General features: G+C 37.1%; 2 protein-coding genes across 4 annotated transcripts in view; one reads left to right on the top strand and one right to left on the bottom strand.

The window, feature by feature from the left end:
* The window catches only part of dnah2 (dynein, axonemal, heavy chain 2), a 304998-nt gene that overhangs the window by 113837 nt on the left and 171599 nt on the right, over window positions 1-19562 (bottom strand). For all 3 annotated transcript variants that reach the window (XR_015495540.1, XM_087260907.1, XM_087260908.1), the window contains 2 exons: window positions 11143-11361; window positions 5230-5347 (listed from right to left, as the gene is read on the bottom strand). Coding sequence is in view for 2 of the 3 variants with exons in the window: in XM_087260907.1 (XP_087117033.1) it covers window positions 5230-5347; window positions 11143-11361 (337 nt within the window). In the remaining variant the exon portion in view is untranslated. The remainder of the gene's footprint in view (window positions 1-5229; window positions 5348-11142; window positions 11362-19562) is intronic.
* Window positions 11379-19562, top strand: part of LOC147843097 (uncharacterized) — a 552330-nt gene continuing 544146 nt past the window's right edge. Inside the window, exon 1 of the mRNA XM_087260933.2 lies at window positions 11379-12407. The gene's annotated coding sequence lies outside the window, so the exon portion shown is untranslated. The remainder of the gene's footprint in view (window positions 12408-19562) is intronic.

Below are 19562 nucleotides of genomic sequence, written 5' to 3'. Positions count from 1 at the left end.
AAATCATTTTCAATTTCTGTATAATGTCTTTCCATACAACACTAAGAAGAACATATTTTGAGGGATTTTCATAGTAGTCAGTGGTAGGCTTAGACAAAACATGTTTAAAGGTTAAAACAATTCAACAGGATTAACTCATTAGAATCTGGGAGCTCAACTGCTCAATAACTTTAGCAAAAATAACTGCTCTGTAATATTACACATGAGAGAAATGATTTGCAGCCATTATGAGTGGATACCTTGTCAGCCATTCTTTAATTTTGCATTATTATCATTCTTAACTACAGTAAGCTGCAAATGTTTGTACTGCAGCTATTAGTCAATAATTCAGATTAATTTCCAAATAAAATAAAGCAGAAAGAGTCAGAGAGTGTTCTCACGCACACCAGTTCCTGATTCCCCCTGATTACAAACACACAGCTGGTAACTCATGACGGACTCATTAGCTGGACTTTATATTAACCCCCCACACACACAGACACACGTTAAGAAGGCTTGTTTTGCCTAGCAAACATTACAAAGCACTTTTTTGGTTTCTCGTGCCTTGTCTGTTTTCTGTTTTCATTCTTTGCCTGGGGTCTGTTCTTTGTACATGGATTACTCAATTAGCTGGATTTGGATATTGACGATTTGACACGATCAAGGATCGTTTCGTTCTTCAAAACTCATCTGAGACTTGTTGTCACAGTAACAGTTCTGGTAGTTAAAATGTGCGTAGAAGCAGGTTCATTTCGTATAGAATTAGATTGGGTCAGTTTGGTGAAAATTTCTTACAGTAGTTATGTACACTTGGGAAAAAAAAAAAAAAAAAAAAAAAAAATATATATATATATATATATATATATATATATATATATATATATATATATATATATATATATATATATATATATTTTACTATATATAATAAAAAAAAAACTAATGCAATCTGCAATCTCCGAAATAAAAGTACAAAGACTGCCACCTGGTGATTCAAAGAAAAATTTATTGATATGAACTTTTTAGACACAAACACGTACATGCACAATATTCCACTTTTTTTAAAAGAAGGATAATAATTTATGCAGTCATGCACAAGTTTTGATCGCTAATATGCCGGTGATTGATTCCTTTACCGATATCAAAATGCTTTTTTGATGCTAAATTAATTTATACAGTTATTCCTTACGCTGATTTAAAAAAAAAAACTTGAGTAGGCCTAGGCTACTATAATGAAAATCTTTTCTAAATGTAGAACTAAATACATTGATATGCATTGAAATACATGATGAATACTCTTGACCAGGAAAGTGTAAAGCCTGCAGCTCACAACAAATGTGGAAAGTTATTAATAACAATTGCGTGTCATATTTAACAAACCGTTTACTGCTAATTTGATGTGATTTTGCTCACATGTTTAATTGAATATTAATCTTATGATGTCATTACCCTGCTGTGCCGTCAGCCAATCGTCTCACTGCTGATCATGATTTTGAGGATCGACAGATCTGTCCTTCACAACACATGCAGCGATCTCAGATCAGTTAATCCAGACATATTAATCTGATTCACGAACTTGTTTGAAGAACCAAATTAGCCAGAGATCAGTTATCTAGATAAACAGATCCAGGATCAGCCAATTCATGTTAGATCATTTAAGTGAGGTACGAAGGACGGACCCCTGACCAATTGCCTGTGTTTTGAGCATGTATTTTGGATTTACTCTATGTTACTTTATGCTAAACTGCTTGTGGATCCTCACGTTCATTGTTCAGCATCTTTTGTGACAGAGAGAAAGAAGAAAAGTGATGGAATTTAAGACGTACTGTATTATTATTATTATTATTATTTTTTAAAAAAACTATTAAATTAAATAGTCTATTTTTTAGCCAAAGACTCATGCATCCATAAAGCAATAAATAAGTAATATCAGAATTCCACAATGTACCTATTGTGATTGGCTTTTAAGTCTACTTCAGACAGATTGACAAACTTCATATTGGACTGTACACAAAACAGGCACAATAAGGATGAAAAATACACACAAACACAGCCAATTCCTGCTGCTTTAGCAGGCTGTAATGTGATCAAAGAGAAAAACTAAGGGGAAAAAACAAGCTATGTGATTTCCTGTGATACTCCAGAGAAAAGCTTTGTGGGTAGAGACCACGCTGAACGGGATGGTAAAAAAAGAAAACTAATCAGCAAACTTTTCTAGAAGTCATTTTCCCTCATTCTTTATGTCGTTGTCATCCATTTGTTCTTTCTTGTCACATCAGGATTCATTGACCCATTATCTTTCCTCTGTCTCTGACAGAGCTTCAGCTGATGTCGCAGAACACCTGCTTTCAGCAACTTTCTAGCAACTTCTAGATGAACGCAAGCCTTAATGTAAAATCGAAACTGCATTCACAACACATTTTTCCACTACATGTCACTCGAGAAGCAAGTTACAAGAATAAATATATCTGTGATTAATTACTGTAACAGACAATGGGTGTTCCAATTTTCATAATATGAATTATCATTGGAATATATTCCAATAAATATTCCAATTATTTTTTATGTATTATTTTTGTAGTGAGATGCCACATGTGCTGTTAATATCAAAGTCAAACAGCATTAAGCTGCTGAGATAACAACAATAAAAAAAAATAAATAAAAAAAAATTGGCACCTGTGGGCAACATCTTTTCTATTATTACTATTTTATGTCCCAACAAGAGCATGGTCATGTTTCTTTAAACTTCACTTATACTGCAAATCATTCAGCGTTACAATTATTACCATTAAAATGTCCAATACTACAATGATACCCTTTCAGACTTAAGACAAATCAATACTATGAGTGCAAAACAAATTCACTGAGAAGCTTCTTCTTTTAATGAGACACCTGAGCTTGTTTTTCTGAAACAAGTTTTGACAGTTCTGGGGGCAAATGCATTTGGTGTTGTATTGATGTGAAGGAGACAGAAGCATGAGAGCAACGATTAAAGAGCGCTGCAGCAGAAATCTACGGCAGACTGCTGTCTTTATATGCACATATATTTGACTGCAAGTGTGATCCAAGCAAATGGCTGAATCCAAATCTAACACATGGTTTCAAATCTTTAAACTCAAGCAAAGCTGACATTTACACAGCTAACAGAAGGTATACTAAAATGTTTACAAATGCTTTAAAAAAGTTAACAAAAGAACAAAGAAGCACAGAACAAAGAAAGAAATGTACATACTGGCCATTCTCTCAAAAAAAAAAAAGGTTAACAAAACAAAACACAAAAAGTAGACAAAACAAACCTGCAAAGCCTTCCTCTTCAAAGAAGAGATTAACAGAACAATGAAGCAAAAACAAATGAAACAAAATTAAATTAACAAACAAAAAACAAAAACAAAACAAAACAAAACAAAACAAAACAAAATCCATTTTAGACTGATAGAAAAAACATTCAACATCTATGAGTATGGTATGGGTATGGGTACACCGATACACACAACCAAGAGTTATTCTGAAAATGTAGCCCTATATTTATTTCTGAGAGCAGCAAATATGTCCCAGGAGGTTCGTTTCTTTGCAGTTTTTTGTTTTCGCAAATACGCTAGAGGCTGATTCGCACGTAAATCAACTAATGTTAATCAACCAGAGGTCGCTGTCGCCAGACTGACTGACCAACCGACCGATACCCCAACCCACCCTTTCCCTAAACACAGCCGACAGTGTTTTGAAAAGCAATCCGGAAAAAGAAAAGCCCCCTTATTTTTACCACATTTTCAGATTTTACCACATTCTCAGCCTGTTCTTTACTTGTTTATTTTATTTTTTTACCTTTGCTTTACCCGCTTTCTGGAACCCCTCTTTGTCGGACTCGAACCTCGTCATTGCAGTCAACTTCTCTCTGCATCTCAATGTCTGCTCACATTTACCGCAAGCAACTGGACAAACTGGTAACAGCGGGAAAGCCGTCCATACGGAGGTAAGCAGTCGGCTGCTACCACAAAAAGGAATGGTGTCAAACCACAACACAGTGTTCGTTTTAAAGACGAAATGCAGCCATACCTACTTCTGATTGCATAATTTGCCATCTCCAGAAACGTATATAGGGACACATTTTCAGAATGAGTCTATGTTGCATACACCTCTTAGGTATAATAAAGATATTCAAGAGTTTTAAAAGATTGGATGCAGAAAGGAATTTATAAATTTCTCGTTCTGATAGCATGTTCATTCATTTTCTTTTCGGCTTAGTGCCTTTATTAATCTCAGGGTCACCACAGTGGAATGAACCGCCAACTTATCCAGCATATGTTTTACGCAGCGGATGTCCTTGCGGGTGCAACCCATCACTGGGAAACACCCATACACTCTCATTCACACACATACACTACTTACAATTTTAGCTTACCCAATTCACCTGTGCTGCATGTCTTCGGACTTGTGGGGGAAACCAGAGCACCCGGAGGAAACACACGCAAACGCGGGGAGAACATGCAAACTCCACACAGAAATGACAACTAACCCAGCCGAGGCTCGAATCAGAGACCTTCTTGCTGTTAGGCGACAGCACTACCTACTGTGCCACCATGTCACCCCTAATGGTATATTATATTTTCAAAAACTTTGTTAGGTCCAGAACTGAATCCACCTCTCTTTTTTTATATTTGTGCTTAAGATTGGTCATAAGGGCCTTCAGGGTTCCCTGGGGGGATAGTCCAATCATTGCTTGGCTTGACCTGTCCTCTACTAGTCATTTCTCAGAGGCTACAGTAAAATGCTTAGCTATAAAGCACACTAAGGAAAAAGATTGTCAACAAGAAGAGGGTGTAACGGAAGAGTATAGCAATACATTTACTTGATCTAAAATTCCCAAATGCCATCTCATTCCTTCTAATTTTTGTCACGGAACTTATTGCTTGGACATATGCTGTGGAAATGTGAAAAAATACACATTTTCTGAATGATGTGTACATTATCTTATCTGAAAAGATTGAATAATTTTGTACCAATGAACCCTTTCTTATTATGACTGAGTGATGATGTAAATTAAATGTGGGTGAAACTGGAGCACCCAGTTGAAACCCACAAGAAAATGGGGAGAACATGCAAACTCCACACAGATTGGTCCAACCGGGACTCGAACCAGCAACATTCTTGCTGTGAGGCAACCATGCTTACCACTCAGACATCGACCGTAAAAAAATTATAAAAATAAAATAAATTAAAACAAAAATAAATAAAATGAAACAAACACTATACCTGCACAGGCCATCCTCATTAGTGAGGAGAGGACGCCGTCTGTCCACTCATTGGTGGAAAGGTTGTATTCACCGTACAGCTCTCCCAGACTCACTGCCTTTGGGTTTAAGGGACACTCCTAAAGGGTCAAAAGCAAATGACAAAGGTTAGAGTTCTAAAGAGGAGGGAACCAATCATCTGTGGGAGAGGATTCAAGCAGAGTTGAAATACAGCAGTGAGAGACTGATACAGAGGAGGACTCAAGTGTGTACGTGTACGTGTGTGTGTGTGTGTGTGTGTGTGTATGTGTGTGTGTGTGTGTGTGTGTGTGTTATATGGAGTGGAGGTAATGAGGAAACAGGGTGAGGTGATGTTTGCATGGAGAGATAGAGATAGGCACCAGAAATAGATATGCAAAGAGGGGGGTGTTGAGTCAGATATGAAAGAGTGAGGAGACAGGCATCGAGAGATGGAGAGACAGAAGGAAGGAGAGAGAGAGAGAGAAAGGGAGGATGCAAATAGAAATGGCAGCTTGAGTCAAAGAATGAGTGGAGAACAAGATGGACCCCCAAACAGTAAAGTACTACACGCACTAGGCAAAAAGCATCTAGAGATGTAAACCAACAGAGATTTAGACTCACACATACATACACACACACACACACACACACACACACACACACACACACACACACACACACACACACACACACACACACACACACACACACACACACACTCATATGCTAACAACAGGACACCAAACCCACACAGTCACACAATCACCACAGGTGCCCAAACCCACAGAGAATTAGACAGTGACAGGGGCAGGGGCGAAAGCAATGGAGGGAGAGAGTGAGAAATAGGCTACGTTCATAACAGAAAGCTACCTTACTGAATACAGTGCTGTATACGGTGTACTCGGGTGGAATGAACTTTAAAGTTAATGCTAGTGTGGTTTTACTGCGTACTGCAAAGCACTAAAAAACTACTAAAAACACAACTTTGTGCGGTTGGCATAGTGATGTCCTCATTAATTATTACATAAAGAAGTGCTGTTGGAAATTGAAGACCAAAGTAAAAAATCTGGTCTTTACAAATATGTGATTTCTTGAAAATTGCGTCTTTATAATACCATGTACTCATTCAACTCCCATAGAAAGGCTGATCATCCATGTAATACATTTTTTTTTTATGCAGGACTTTGACCCCGTAACACAGAAAACGAGTAAAGCAGTTCCTTTAAACTGAAAAACTAAAATAATGAAATGGCCAGCCAAGAGTCCTGATGTAAACCTTGAAAATCTCTGAAAAATCCTTAGATGGTTATGACTAAAAACACTATACAGTCAGAATAAAATACTTTCTTATAAAGGATTATTATTATTAATCCTTATTATCATTATAATTATTAGAATATCGCAATTGCCAATAAAAAACAGCAGTATGCTAAAATTCACCTGACCTCATGTTTTACAGTGCATCCAGAAAGTATTCATAGTGCTTTTGGATTGAATTAATGTATTTCCACAAAATTCTACACACAATACTCCATAATGACAATGTGAAAAAAGATTTTTTGAAATTGTTGCAACTTTATTAAAAATAAAAAATCCTGAAAAATCATATGTACAAAAGTATTCACAGCCTTTGCTGTGAAGTTCTAATTTCAGCTCAGGTACATACTTTTTCCACTGATCATTCTTGAGATGTTTCAGCAGCTTAATTGGAGTTCACCATTTGAAAAGGCATACACCTGTCTATATAAGGTCCCAGGGTTGACAGTGCATGTCAAAGCATAAACCAAGCATGAAGACAAAGGAAATATCTGTAGACCTCAGAGACAGGATTTTCTCAAGGCACAAGGCTGGGGAGGGTTACAGAAAATTTTCTACTGCTCTGAAAGTTCCAAAGAGCACAGTGAACTCCATAATCCGTAAGTGGAAGATATTTGGAACCAACAGGACTCTTCCTAGAGCTGGCCGACCATATAAGCTGAGTGATCGGGAGAGAAGGGCCTTAGTCAGGGAGGTGATCAATAACCCGATGGTCACTCTGTCTGAGCTCCAGTGTTCTTCTGTGGAGAGAGTAGAACCTTACAGAAGGAAAATCATCTCTGCAGCAATCCACCAATCAGGCCTGTATGGTAGAGTGGCCAGACGAAAGCCACTCCTTGCCTGGAATTTGCCAAAAAGCATCTGACGCACTCTCAGACCATAAGAAACTGAATTGTCTGATCTGATGGGACTTAAATTGAGAGTGAATGCAAGGTGTTGCGTTTGGAGAAAACCAGGCACTGCTCATCACCAGGCCAATACCATCCCTATAGTGAAGCATGGTGGTGGTTATTGCTGCCAAAGGTGCATCAACAAAGTATTGAGCAAAGGCTGTGAATACTTACTGTGTGTACATGTGATTTTTCAGTTTTTTTATTTATTTTTAATACATTTTCAACAATTAAAAAATACTTTTTCACACTGTCATTATGGGATTATGTGTCTAGAATTTTGAGGAAACAAATGAATTTAATCCATTTTGGAACAAGGCAAAAAAATGTGAAAAAAAGTGAAGCGCTATGAATATTTTCCGGATGCACTGTACATTTGTTGTTTAGCACATAAATGATTCCTCAATTCTTGTCCCAGTTTAGTTTCAACTTTAATTAAACCTGTCTGAATAAGTCAATCAAGGTCTTTAGTTTCACTTGAAAATTGTAGCCAGGTTAGCTGGAGCACGACTGGAAACAAATGCTGCAAAAACTATAAGAATAGAATACTATTCCTAACATTACAGACTGCGATAAAAAGAGGGGTATATTTGGAAGGGATCTAAACAGATAAACAAATGATTTTGACAGCATCAATAAAACAGTCTGTCAGACCTCACCTGCATCTCTCTCTCAAACAAACACACATCATTAAAGAAGGAAGAGCTGAGAAACACATATTCCCCCTCCACAGCCCCACTCTTCTATTTTTACCCACATCAGGATGAGACACGTGAAAATGGTTACAAAGAATGAATGAGAACAGAACCAAAAACAAAAACCTATCAGAACAAACATGAACGCTAAACCTGCAGTTTTAGACAGGAGTACCAACCAACAAAAGACTGCAGTAAATGCACAGCAGCCATCCAACTGTGAACAGAATGAGATCATATAAGCTGGAGCAATTAGCATTAGCTGCTGTTTTGACTACGCCATCATTTTCAAAACACCTACGAGTCAGCTGAGAGTTGGTCAGGGAGGGCTTTTAATGAGTGTCAAGTCCTTGTTGCCACTAAACAGCAAAAACTGTTTAAGGGAAACTTGTATTGGTGGTAAATGTATCAGGTGCTGAATAAGCATGGCCGCTGATGGCGGTTCATTTTCATAGTAATGAGGGATAGAACGTTGCTTTAGCCTCTAAGGCGCTAGAACAGATGTGAAGTAGAAATTCACCCTCAAAGGTATGATCTTTGCCCTTAAAGGGTCACAAAACACCAAAATGCATTTTTGAGATGTTGACATGAATATATGAAGTCATATATTGGTCCCACATTGCTAAAAAAAACTATTAGGACACATGTATTTCACTTGAAAGTGGAAATTGGTTGTTTTTTGTGTTGTTTAGAGCAAATTCGTTCATCCGGTTTGAAAATAAATTTTAAAGCTGCATCACAGCAATAAGGTTATTGTGTAAATTCCAGCATGGAGACTAGATGTCTGTACTGGACGGTACAAAGTGACATCATTGAGCTTTCAGCGTTAATTCAGGAGAAACACTTACAAACCAATCAGCGCGCTCTATTGTGAACGAAATGCAACTTCATTAATATGCATGACATAGCTTCGAAGACTGTTTTTACCTGCTACAGCGTTCAGAGAGACGTCACGTTGTGTTGCCAACCATTATTCAAACAAGTGGAAGAAGAAGAATTGTTTACAGACATGGGTCGTCAGTGTTGCATTTATAAGTGTGCCGAAAAATAGTTTTGATTTCTTTTCCCCGAGATGAAAGCACAGCTCGTGTGAGAACCCACATGTGTGGATTACAGTGGTCTGCTAACAGAAAATAAATACGTTTGTAAGAAACATTTGTGTATCCAAGAGCATTTGAATCTGGATATGGTGAAATCCAGATTTGCCACTCGTCTTCTTTTTAAAAAAAGATGCGATTCCAGTTCATGTTGATTCTCTACAGATTTAGTAAGTGTGTTATTAAAGTTCTTTGTTTATGTTTCTCCAGATGGAAAAGTTAGTTAGTATCGTCAACAACACTTTTTAAATACATACCTTAGTCAAAATGAATTAAGTTATTAAGCTTACAGTAATATAACTACAATATTCAGATGGCAAAGTCAGATTGTACGGTCAACAGTACTCTGTTTTTGGAAAACATTACTTAGTGAAATGACTGAAGTTACTAAGTAGTTTACAGTAATGTTACTACAATATTATGGACTGAAAATCCTTTGTCCAGTGTCTTTTTAAACAGTTTTACAACATCTGTCCTCTGAACCCGAAGTGCGTTGTGAGGTATTTGTATTTGTGCAGTGCAGTATTTGTGGCAGGCACAATGGTGTATTTACTAGTTATTTGTTTATTTCAACAAATGCAGTTGTGAGTAATAACTAACATTGCAAGACTTCAATATTCACCTCGTCAGGAGCATTTTCACTTTCTTCTGCATTCAAGGGCGTGTTTGTGAAAGGTTCAAAATGATAAGGCAGTGGACCTGCATTGTCATCAACCAGATAATGTGACTGAGGAGAATTTGGTGGAGAGAAATCCTCCACTGTTTTTTTTACACAGCTCTCAGATCCCAAAAAATTCCTGTCCATCTCCCCTGCATCTGTGTTTGGGTTGCGGGTCACGCGTAATTAAATGCCCTTTTTAATGCAAACCCTTTGCCTTCTTTGCTGTTGGAAAGTCCAACCTAAACAAAGCTGGACTCACCCACTTTCCTTACTTTTTTCAAAGTAAAGGTGTGAAAACACCCTGCTAGGATAGGGGGGTTTCATGGCCCTTTAAAACCACTCATGAATGAAGACAACTCATTATGATAAAGCTAACAGGGCCAGTTTGTTATTGAGGAGCCTTGTGTTGACTTGTGGCTTCTTAAAGTTGGAATAAACTGGAAGTTGCTAAAACTTATATTTTAGTATGTTGATGTACTTCCAACTGAAACGGAATATTGAGTAGGGGCGGGGCTTTCTATTTGCTCTTTAATTGCTCATAGAAAATCAAAATGACGTCAACAGAGAGCGTGGAAGGAAATGGACAGAATCTGATTGAAGATTATTCACCAGAAAAATTGTTTTCCTAAAGCAGAGATGCCCAAACCTTTTCTTTTAACAGGCCAAAAATTAACCTTGATTGAGGGCTGTGAGCCGAATATATACCATATATATATCCTTGCTGATATAATATATATTTAATCCAAACCATATTATATTACATTTACCATGGGTAATTTTCTAATTTATTTGCTAATATTAACAAAATAATAACTAGAAAATGTAGAAAACTAGAAAACATAAACAATCAATTTATAACACAATGGAGTTCTGGAGCTGAATACACTAGTCGAGCCTTTGCCTTGATTTGCCGCCAATGACTTGTGCATTGTCCTCTATCTGTCAAGTGACAGTAGTTCGATTTATTGAAACTTTTTAAATCAGTTGGATTTTTTGTAGCTCAGCAATAAAACAAAGAACCAAAATCTTATGTTAAATTTGAAATCACGATCTCTGTTAAAGGTATTTGACCCAACCAATTTCCCATCATTCCCCCTATCTTTTCAGATGGGATGGTGGGCCAAATCAAAGGTCAACTTTGGCCCACAGATCCTAATTTGGGCATCTCTGACATAAAGAAACAAAATAAATATTGAACATTTTGATTTAACATGGCAAAAGGCACAAATGATTGGAATAAATATGAAATCTCACGCGTATGAGGTTGAATCCTGGTTCTCCATTGCGGTGCAAGGTGCTGAGGGTGTTCTGAAGGGTTCTCCATGTGACCGTTTTGCCGCTGCCCGTCTTTCCTACAATCATTGTAGAGTGCCTGGAGTTTTTGGTCTCGTACAGTTGAATCACCTTGGTCACGGTGAAGGGAATCACCTGTAAGCCGCTCTGTCGAAGTTCTGCCTCTACAGCTTCTTTTAACTAGAGATAAAATTAACGAAAATGCATGTCAAACAAAGTAGCATCTAAGTTAAAGTCGAACCAAATATGTGCTAATTGCTTCATAACATCCCATAAACTTTCCAAGATGGAAAAAACATCCATTCGGTGGAGGTGAATCCCACTGAAGCACTAAAGACAAATGAACTGGCAAGAGGTGGGCGGCCATCTTAATATAAACACCCGCTGATACTGCACCCTCGAGTGAAGTCGCAGCAACCAGAACTGCTCCAGAGGCACTAAAGCAGCCATGCTAAACTCTCAGGTTAATTTAATCTCCCTCTCTAAGTTCTCTCTCGACTCGTTAAACAGATGGAGAGGAGGAATAAAAGAAAGGGCTCTGAGGCGTTTGTGCTAGAGTAAGGTGGAGATGAAGATGCAAAATGGGTAATATAAAACAGCAATAAAACCAGTATGATGTGCATGAGTGGAGGCAGAGAAGGAGAAATACAGTACGCTACTTTCAGTCTCTCTCTCTTTCTCTCTCTCTCTCTCTCTCTCTCTCTCTCTCTTTCTCTGTATGTGTGTGTGTGTTTGGCACTTCAATTTTGTCCTTCCTGCATTTGATTGTGGAAGAGGCAGGAAGCAGCTGTGCAGAAAGTCTAAGGAATCTGCGTTATATCTCTAAACCTGAGTCGCAAACACTATAAACTCATCGCCTAAAAAAGCGCTTCTCTCCTTCACAGTCTGTATTCAGCTAAACACGTTTAGATATTCAGTAGCCATTTGTCAGTTTTTTTCATGGTTAAATGTCTGTTTGGACAATGTTTTGTATTGTTGTTCAAATAATGAGTACAGTACAGTGAAGTTTGCACTAGAAGATAGATCCCTGAGGCAACTAGAGAAAACACAACTGAATCAGAGGTAAGAGATCAAAAAACAAATCTATACAAGCTGAGTACCCACTTCATCCCTTCAAGATTTAATTCAGGCTTTTATCCACATGTAAGCATTGATCCATCAACAATGTTGGCAGCATTTAAATTTGGTCACAGATTGTGAAACATGATTGGTGTGTGACAACCAAGGTTTTAATAGCTATTAAATTTTTAAACTGTTTTATATATATATATATATATATATATATATATATATATATATATATATATATATATATATATATATATATATATATATATATATATATATATATATATATAGCTTTAAATTTCAGTTTTGTAGTATATTGTATAAGTATCTGTAGATTTTATGTTTATAAATTTTGTTTGTTGATGTGTATGTGTACATTGTACATGGGCTATTTCTAAATGTGAACGATCCTACATATATTGTATGCATAATTGACACTAAGTATGCTTTTAAAACTTTATTTGTCTATTTATTTTCTATGTATTTATGTATTTTTTATGTGTAATTGTAATTACATTTTGTTCTTGGGGAAGGGTTTGGAATAATATTTGTTTCTATTTTCCTGTAAAACTATCCAACTATTTTTGTAATTAACTTAGTAATTATCCTGCTATTAAGTTTAATAAACAAATATTTAAAAAAAAAAAAGTTTTGTTTTAGCTCATTTTATTAATGGTTTTTGTTAAGTTTTGTTTTGTTTTTTATTTTGTGAACACATTTGTATTTAGTTTTTTAGATATTTTGTTTTAGTTTTAGTAAATCTAGTTTAGCAGATTTAACAGAAGATGTCAAGTGTCTACAGAAGCACACAAGTTTTGTTTAATTAGATATGTGCTTGCCTGTAAAATCGCCATCAACAGGTGTTTCTCTAAACAGTCACAGGTCAGACTTTCCACTTTAAAATTAGTGCTTTTTAAAGAGCCCCTATTATGGATTTTTGAAAATTACCTTCTATGTAGTGTGCAACACAGCTTTAAGTTAATGAAAACATCCAGTTGATGTTTAAATCTGAAAGTGCACCTAGTTTAAAAATCTGAATTTTTAAATAAAAGATTCAACTCAGGGTCCTTTAAATGATTCGTCATTTGTCAGGATCTTTTGCTTCTTCGTATCAACGTAGACACGAAACAATACCAAATATGAAGTGCTGGACCTGGTAAAATGTAAACGTGCCTTTCCCTTAAAACGCCAGCAGAGTGCAGCTGTGTGAGGGACTGATCATGACTGAAGTTGACTGAACTCTCCAGTGATTAATGCAGTAATCCACCCTGAAACGGGGGATTCATCGGTCATTTGTTAAAGAAGAGATCAGAAAAGACTATAGATGTATGGGACTTTGTCAGAGCTTGACAGGAACTTTATTAGAACTTGGACCAGTTTCTTCCTCCATTTCACAGGTGTAAATAAGTGTAATTAAAATGGTTGCCTTCTTGTTTTCTCTAGCTTGCAAATTATGTGTTTAATTGTGTTTTGTTACTTGTAACCACTCCACGTGGCTTGTACTGTATCTGGCTAACTCTTTATATTCACATATACAGGGCTGATAGTGGAAAAAATTCCTGAGCCTGAACTTTTTTTCCTTGCCCCTGAGGTGAGTAGGGGTGGGGGTACTATGTATGCAACGCACTTTTAACACATAACTTGTGGGCCCCTGGGCCCAAATATATTAACAGCCTATGTTTAACCCTGATCATCATTATTGTCAAGTGGCTCTTTTTAGACACATGCCAGTAATGTCAGTGACACATGCCAGTAATGTCAGTGACACATGCCAGTGTCAGTGATCTTGTGACATGTGCCAGTAGGTGTCAGTATAAGCACGTTATAAGCACATTAATCTTATAAGTCTCTTTGCTTTAATATTTAAAAATCATTAGGCAAATGACACCTGTTATCTTACATGCATATATGTTATGAGTTTTCAACATGCATTTTATTATAACTTTTTAAAGGATATTATTTAAAATACCTTAAAATGAAAATAAGTTAAATAATAAAATAAATGAATTAATTAAAAACATAGAGAAGTCCATACCGAACAAAGGAACTGCCAGGATGCAATAATATACAGTACAACAGATAAGTGTAACCCCTCCCATACATAAGCATGCCACAATAAATTTGACTGACATGTACTGTCAAATGACTATATTACGTACGGAAGTATGACTACGAATACATAAAATAAATGCGTTTAAATTAAAACATCGTGGAGTAGCTCAGCAAATAAACTAACTTGCGACGCGATAAATTAGGTTAAAAGTCGCGTAATGATTAAATATGGTTTTGCTCGTGTTAATTAATGTCATAAGCTTCGCCGGGTGTCGATGTCACTGCAGTGACATGCAGCGCGACACTCTGAGTGACACAGGTCACTACACATGCCACTAGCAAGTGACACATGACAGTGGAAAACCGGACTGTGCCAGTGTCATCTGTACGTCAGATGTCGTGTCACTCCATGTTAAAACTGCTACTGTGAATCCGCGTATAAGCTAAAACTCGCCCCAAGCACCGGCAAAAACAAATAACAATGAATGTGTCGAGGAAAGAGTAAGGACATATCTTAATTATTTATTTATTATTTTATTTTATTATTTTATTATTTATTATTTTAATTTATTATTTACTTATTCTGAGTCAGTGTCGCAAAGATCTTGACTGGCAATCTCCTCTTGGACTCGCATTTAGAAAGAAATTCATCTTTACGGATTACATGAAGGAGTTTTTTTGTTTTCGATTTGTTTTATTTCGTCAAGTAATAATTTAAAGCTTTCTATAAATATATTTATTATGTCTGTGAGGCATATACATTTTGCTTCATTTTGTTAAGCGCTCCTGTTCAAAAACCAGACGACGGAAAGCGCATAATTTTGGTTTTCTTTATTTTATAAAAACGCTGTAACGTTTTTTGATGTATTACTCGTACTTTGTGAGCAAAAATGACGGATAACTTTAAATTGCTCCCACTGAAAAAATGCAAGTGATTGCTCTGGCGCCTCGATGTCCTGCAAGCTTTTTATAAGTAAACTATGCGCCTAATAGCACACATTCTTTAACGTTTAAGCTACCATTGTTTTATACTTGAACTGTTTTATATCTTTTATTTTAGGCAAGTCGTGATGATCTGAGAAGGCAAAAAAAAAAACGTATTTATAACTAATAAAAAATGCTCCAAACGTTTTTCTAAATAAGCTGAATAAAAAAACGAAATTAAATATAAACACTTTGCCATTAGGATACATACAAAACTGAACTATTTCATAGCTGAAACACTAAGTTGTTTAAGGAGAAGGGGGAAATATATTTTTGTCCCGTCTATTGCTTCACCGTAATTTCGAGAATAAACCCAGCGTAAATATGCAGATGTCATTCCCAAAACATATCAGCGTATATGTGCCAAAAACGAAAGTTTCATACAAATTCTGAATGGATTATAGCCTGGAAAGTGCAAAGCACGCTCCTCTTATTATCACTAAAAAGCGTCACTAATCTTAGTTCATAGAGATCTCACAAAGATCCGTTATAATTTATAAAGCTCTCTAAATTACACAATTAATCTTTTATTTACATGGCGTCTACACTCAAAAGATGATTCACGAGCACACAAAATGGCACTTAATTAAAACCAATCCGCCGCTTTCAGCAGTGAGTGAATTCTGTGAATCTAGAGAAATGACAGCTCAATATCCGTGAACCTGATTTTTTTTTTCCCCCGCAGCCACAGTGCGCCGGAAATCCGGCGTGGTGCCGGAACGCTATCACCCCTGCATATAGCGTCTAAAGTCACGTTAAAAACGTGACAGGCTGCTTTTTTAACGAACCTAAATACGTTTGTGGGCTCGCGATCCTCTGCCGTTTGTCGTTGTCATGGCGGTTCCTTCAAACTTACTGTGGTCAAGTTTCAGAATAGTTCAGCTCTTGCCACTGTGTGGATTTATACTGAATGTGTTTTGTTGTTTTTAATTATGGTTAAGAGTAGAGGAATATGCTGGTGTTTAACTGCATTGCTTTAAAGAGCCCATATTATGGGTTTTTGAAAATTCCCCTCCATGTAGTGTGTAACACAGCTCTAAGTGAAGTGAAGTATCCAGCTAAGGCTTAAATCTGTAAGAATACAGTGTTTAAAACGGTTGATTCATCTATAAAAGAGTCGACTCATAGTGCTTCAAACGAGTCGCCTTGATACCGACTCATTAGGTGTTTCGCCATGACGTACGAACGAAACAAAGTTTTTCACGTGCACGCGCAAACCCGGGAGATTTCAAACCTGAGGCCCCGCCCTCTGACGCAGTAACCCAGACACACACACACACACACACACCCACAAACACACGCACACAAACATGCCGGTCGATTGAAGTCACATTGCAGATGGATATATTGAGTCTCTACCCAAAGATGAAACCTCAGCATTATAGCCAAGCAGTTGGAAACTACTGGAAACTTCTGGAAGCTACATGCTACAAAGAATACTTCATCTGCGTTTGTTAAAGGAAGGATCAGTAACTTACTGATGGACATCAGGATGGGTTTCTTCCATTTCTCAAGTGTAAGTACGTGCGGTTAAAGTTGTTGCCTCGTTGACTCTAGCTTGCAAATGTATTTAGTTGTGATTTGTTACTTGTAACCGCGTGTACTGTATCAGGTTAACTGGCTATATTCTCTTATCGCGTGCAAAGTCACGTTAAAAACGCGACGCGTGCTGCTTTGTTTATGGAGCTCCGTGGTAACGTTAGAGGTGTGCATACCCGCGGCTGTCCCCGCGCCAGATTTCTGCGGCGCGGGAATAAATTTCCGAATAAATCGCCGGAGCGGTCGGTAACGGGTTTGATTTGGGACGGGAGCGGGCTGCCTGAGAAAGAGAAAGATGTGTCTGCTTGGTGCTTGTGTGTTAGTGCGCACGCGCGCGTATGAGAGAGAGAGCGAGCGAGCGAGCGAGAGCTTTATGCTTGGTGCTGTGTGTGTGTTTATACAGATTTTCGGTTTTGTTCTCCCCCGCTCTTTAGCGGGATCGGGCGCGGCGGGCAGAATACGGGGCGGGTTCTAAGGCTAAAACCTGGCGGGTGCGGGCGGAAGCGGGAGCGTTCTCGTCCGGAGGTGTGTGTGTGTGTTTGTGTGTGTGTGGCAGCTAAAATCCACGCCTACACTATCTAGCGTGTATGAACTGTGATTACTTTTTAAATTGCTGATTAGCTATTGGCCATTTCACTCTCTGACTGAAGGCAGTCGACCAATCGCGACAGACTGTCATCGGTCCAATCAGCGCAGATTAGCTTCGCGCTAAGGAGGGGTTTGGGAACAAATGAATCACTGAACGATTCATACAGGAGTCGCTGGGATAATTAGGTAAAAATAAATGCAGATTATAAGACCATGAAAGTGTTTTTTGACCTTGCATGCATATTAGACTGTTGTTGGAGACCCTTACAACCAAGATATGACCCTATTTCATGTATAATATGGGCTCTTTAATGAACTCCTGTATTGGGCTCACACATACACTCTGCACTCTGACTACTTCAACAATGTTGATAAGTGGTGGTGGGCAATTCTCTCTTTTAATTCCTAAAGTTGTAGTTCTCATTTATTGCGATTTTTTTCTTTTATTTCAGTTAATAAAAATATTTCTACCTATAGTTTAAGTCTTCGTTTACATTAACTAAAATAGCCTTGACACAGAACCAATGAGCTTAATTTTGAATTGTCATGTGGGTTGATTAAGCTTCCACAATGATGTTTTTTTTTTTATCATACATCAAGCAGGTATGGTTGGGCTTCTTTTACAGTATAGTCATAACAAAAAATAAACTCATATTATATCGTGACCAAATTAAGCAATCATATCGCGTCAGAAGACACAGGCCCTATCATACACATGGCGCAACAGTTGTTTGATAGCAAAAAGATGTTAAATAGCAAATCCATTTGCACCACTTTGTAGACTCATGGGTGTTTCGGTCTAGATTAGAGGTGTGTTAAGGCGCATTGCTTGCACGTTGCTATTTTGAGGAACTAAAATAGACCACACAGTAGACCTGCTGAGAGGAGGTCTAAACTCCAGAGTAGTGTGCTTTAGTTGTGCAACTCCCTTACATGTTGCTTAATACACATGCAGGATGTACAGCAATACAGAAATATCTTTACAAATGAAAAATAACTAAAGGAATAAAATTTTACGAAAATTATTATTTTCTACATAAATATAGAAACCACTGCCTTCATGCCTTCTTCATCTCAGGATTTTTTTTTTTTTTTTGTCAGTTTATTCATGACAATTTGCTTTTGTATAATGTTATTATTAGTAGTGGTAGTATTTATTATATGCATATTCATATTTGTTTTATTAAAAATAAGCTTAGATTTACCTACTTGTCAGGTTTTGGACCATGTGGAGCATAGCATGTGTATTAGGACCTAACTCCTAACTGCATCTCAAGTTTTTTTTTTTACCACACTTCGTTATTAATGTTCATTTATTAGTTTGCTGGAAATTGGAAAATGGATGTTGGAAAATGAATGTCTGTGCCAACAACACGTCTCATTTTCCAAAAAAAGAGAATAAAAGTGAAAATAAAGAATAAGGAGGCTCATTCTCTAATTCTCGCGCTGTAGATGCTCTATTTAACTGGTTTCTCGCTGGTGAAACGCTCGATTTTTGCACTTATAAAGTCCGACATGTAAATAGCAACTGACTTTTAAAGGGAATGGGAGATGAGACTCTGATTGGTTTATTCTCAAAACACACCTAAAACTTATTAAAAGATTAAGCCGTGTTGTAGAGTGGATTTTTCCATCCTTAAAATAGCAAACCTGGATTCAGACACGCCCTTAATGCTTTTGTGCCCTGCGCTTTGTACTTTGCGTCAGATTGTTAAATTAGAGTCCATGGATTAAACCAATCAATTCATATGAATTCTACTCATGTAGTATAGTACTCAATTAGTGAATGTACCTTCAAAAGAGTTGCAGGTATATCTCAGATTTCATTAAAAAATATCTTCATTTGTAGACCGACATACAGTAAATCAAGGATGAGAGAATTCTCATTTTAAAGTGAACTAACCAACTAAATGTAGATCTATTTACATGTTTTAAAACACTAAAAGTAAAGATGCCTATTAAATTGACATTAAAATATTGGCATACACATATCCAGATATTGTATAAAACCAAACACAACCTAGTATGGGAGACCAGCCAAAAAAAAAAAATAAAATCAGGAGGGAAGGGCAGTGAAAACTACAAGTAAGCCTTTCCCTGAGAGCGTCCCAAGTTTTTGGTGCAGGATTTATAGACTGCACTTTAAGGGC

The sequence above is a fragment of the Danio rerio genome, chromosome 7 (genome assembly GCF_052040795.2).
Source record: "Danio rerio strain M-AB ecotype USA chromosome 7, GRCz13ab, whole genome shotgun sequence".
Lineage (NCBI taxonomy): Eukaryota > Metazoa > Chordata > Actinopteri > Cypriniformes > Danionidae > Danio > Danio rerio.
This window is presented reverse-complemented; position numbering and strand designations above follow the sequence as displayed.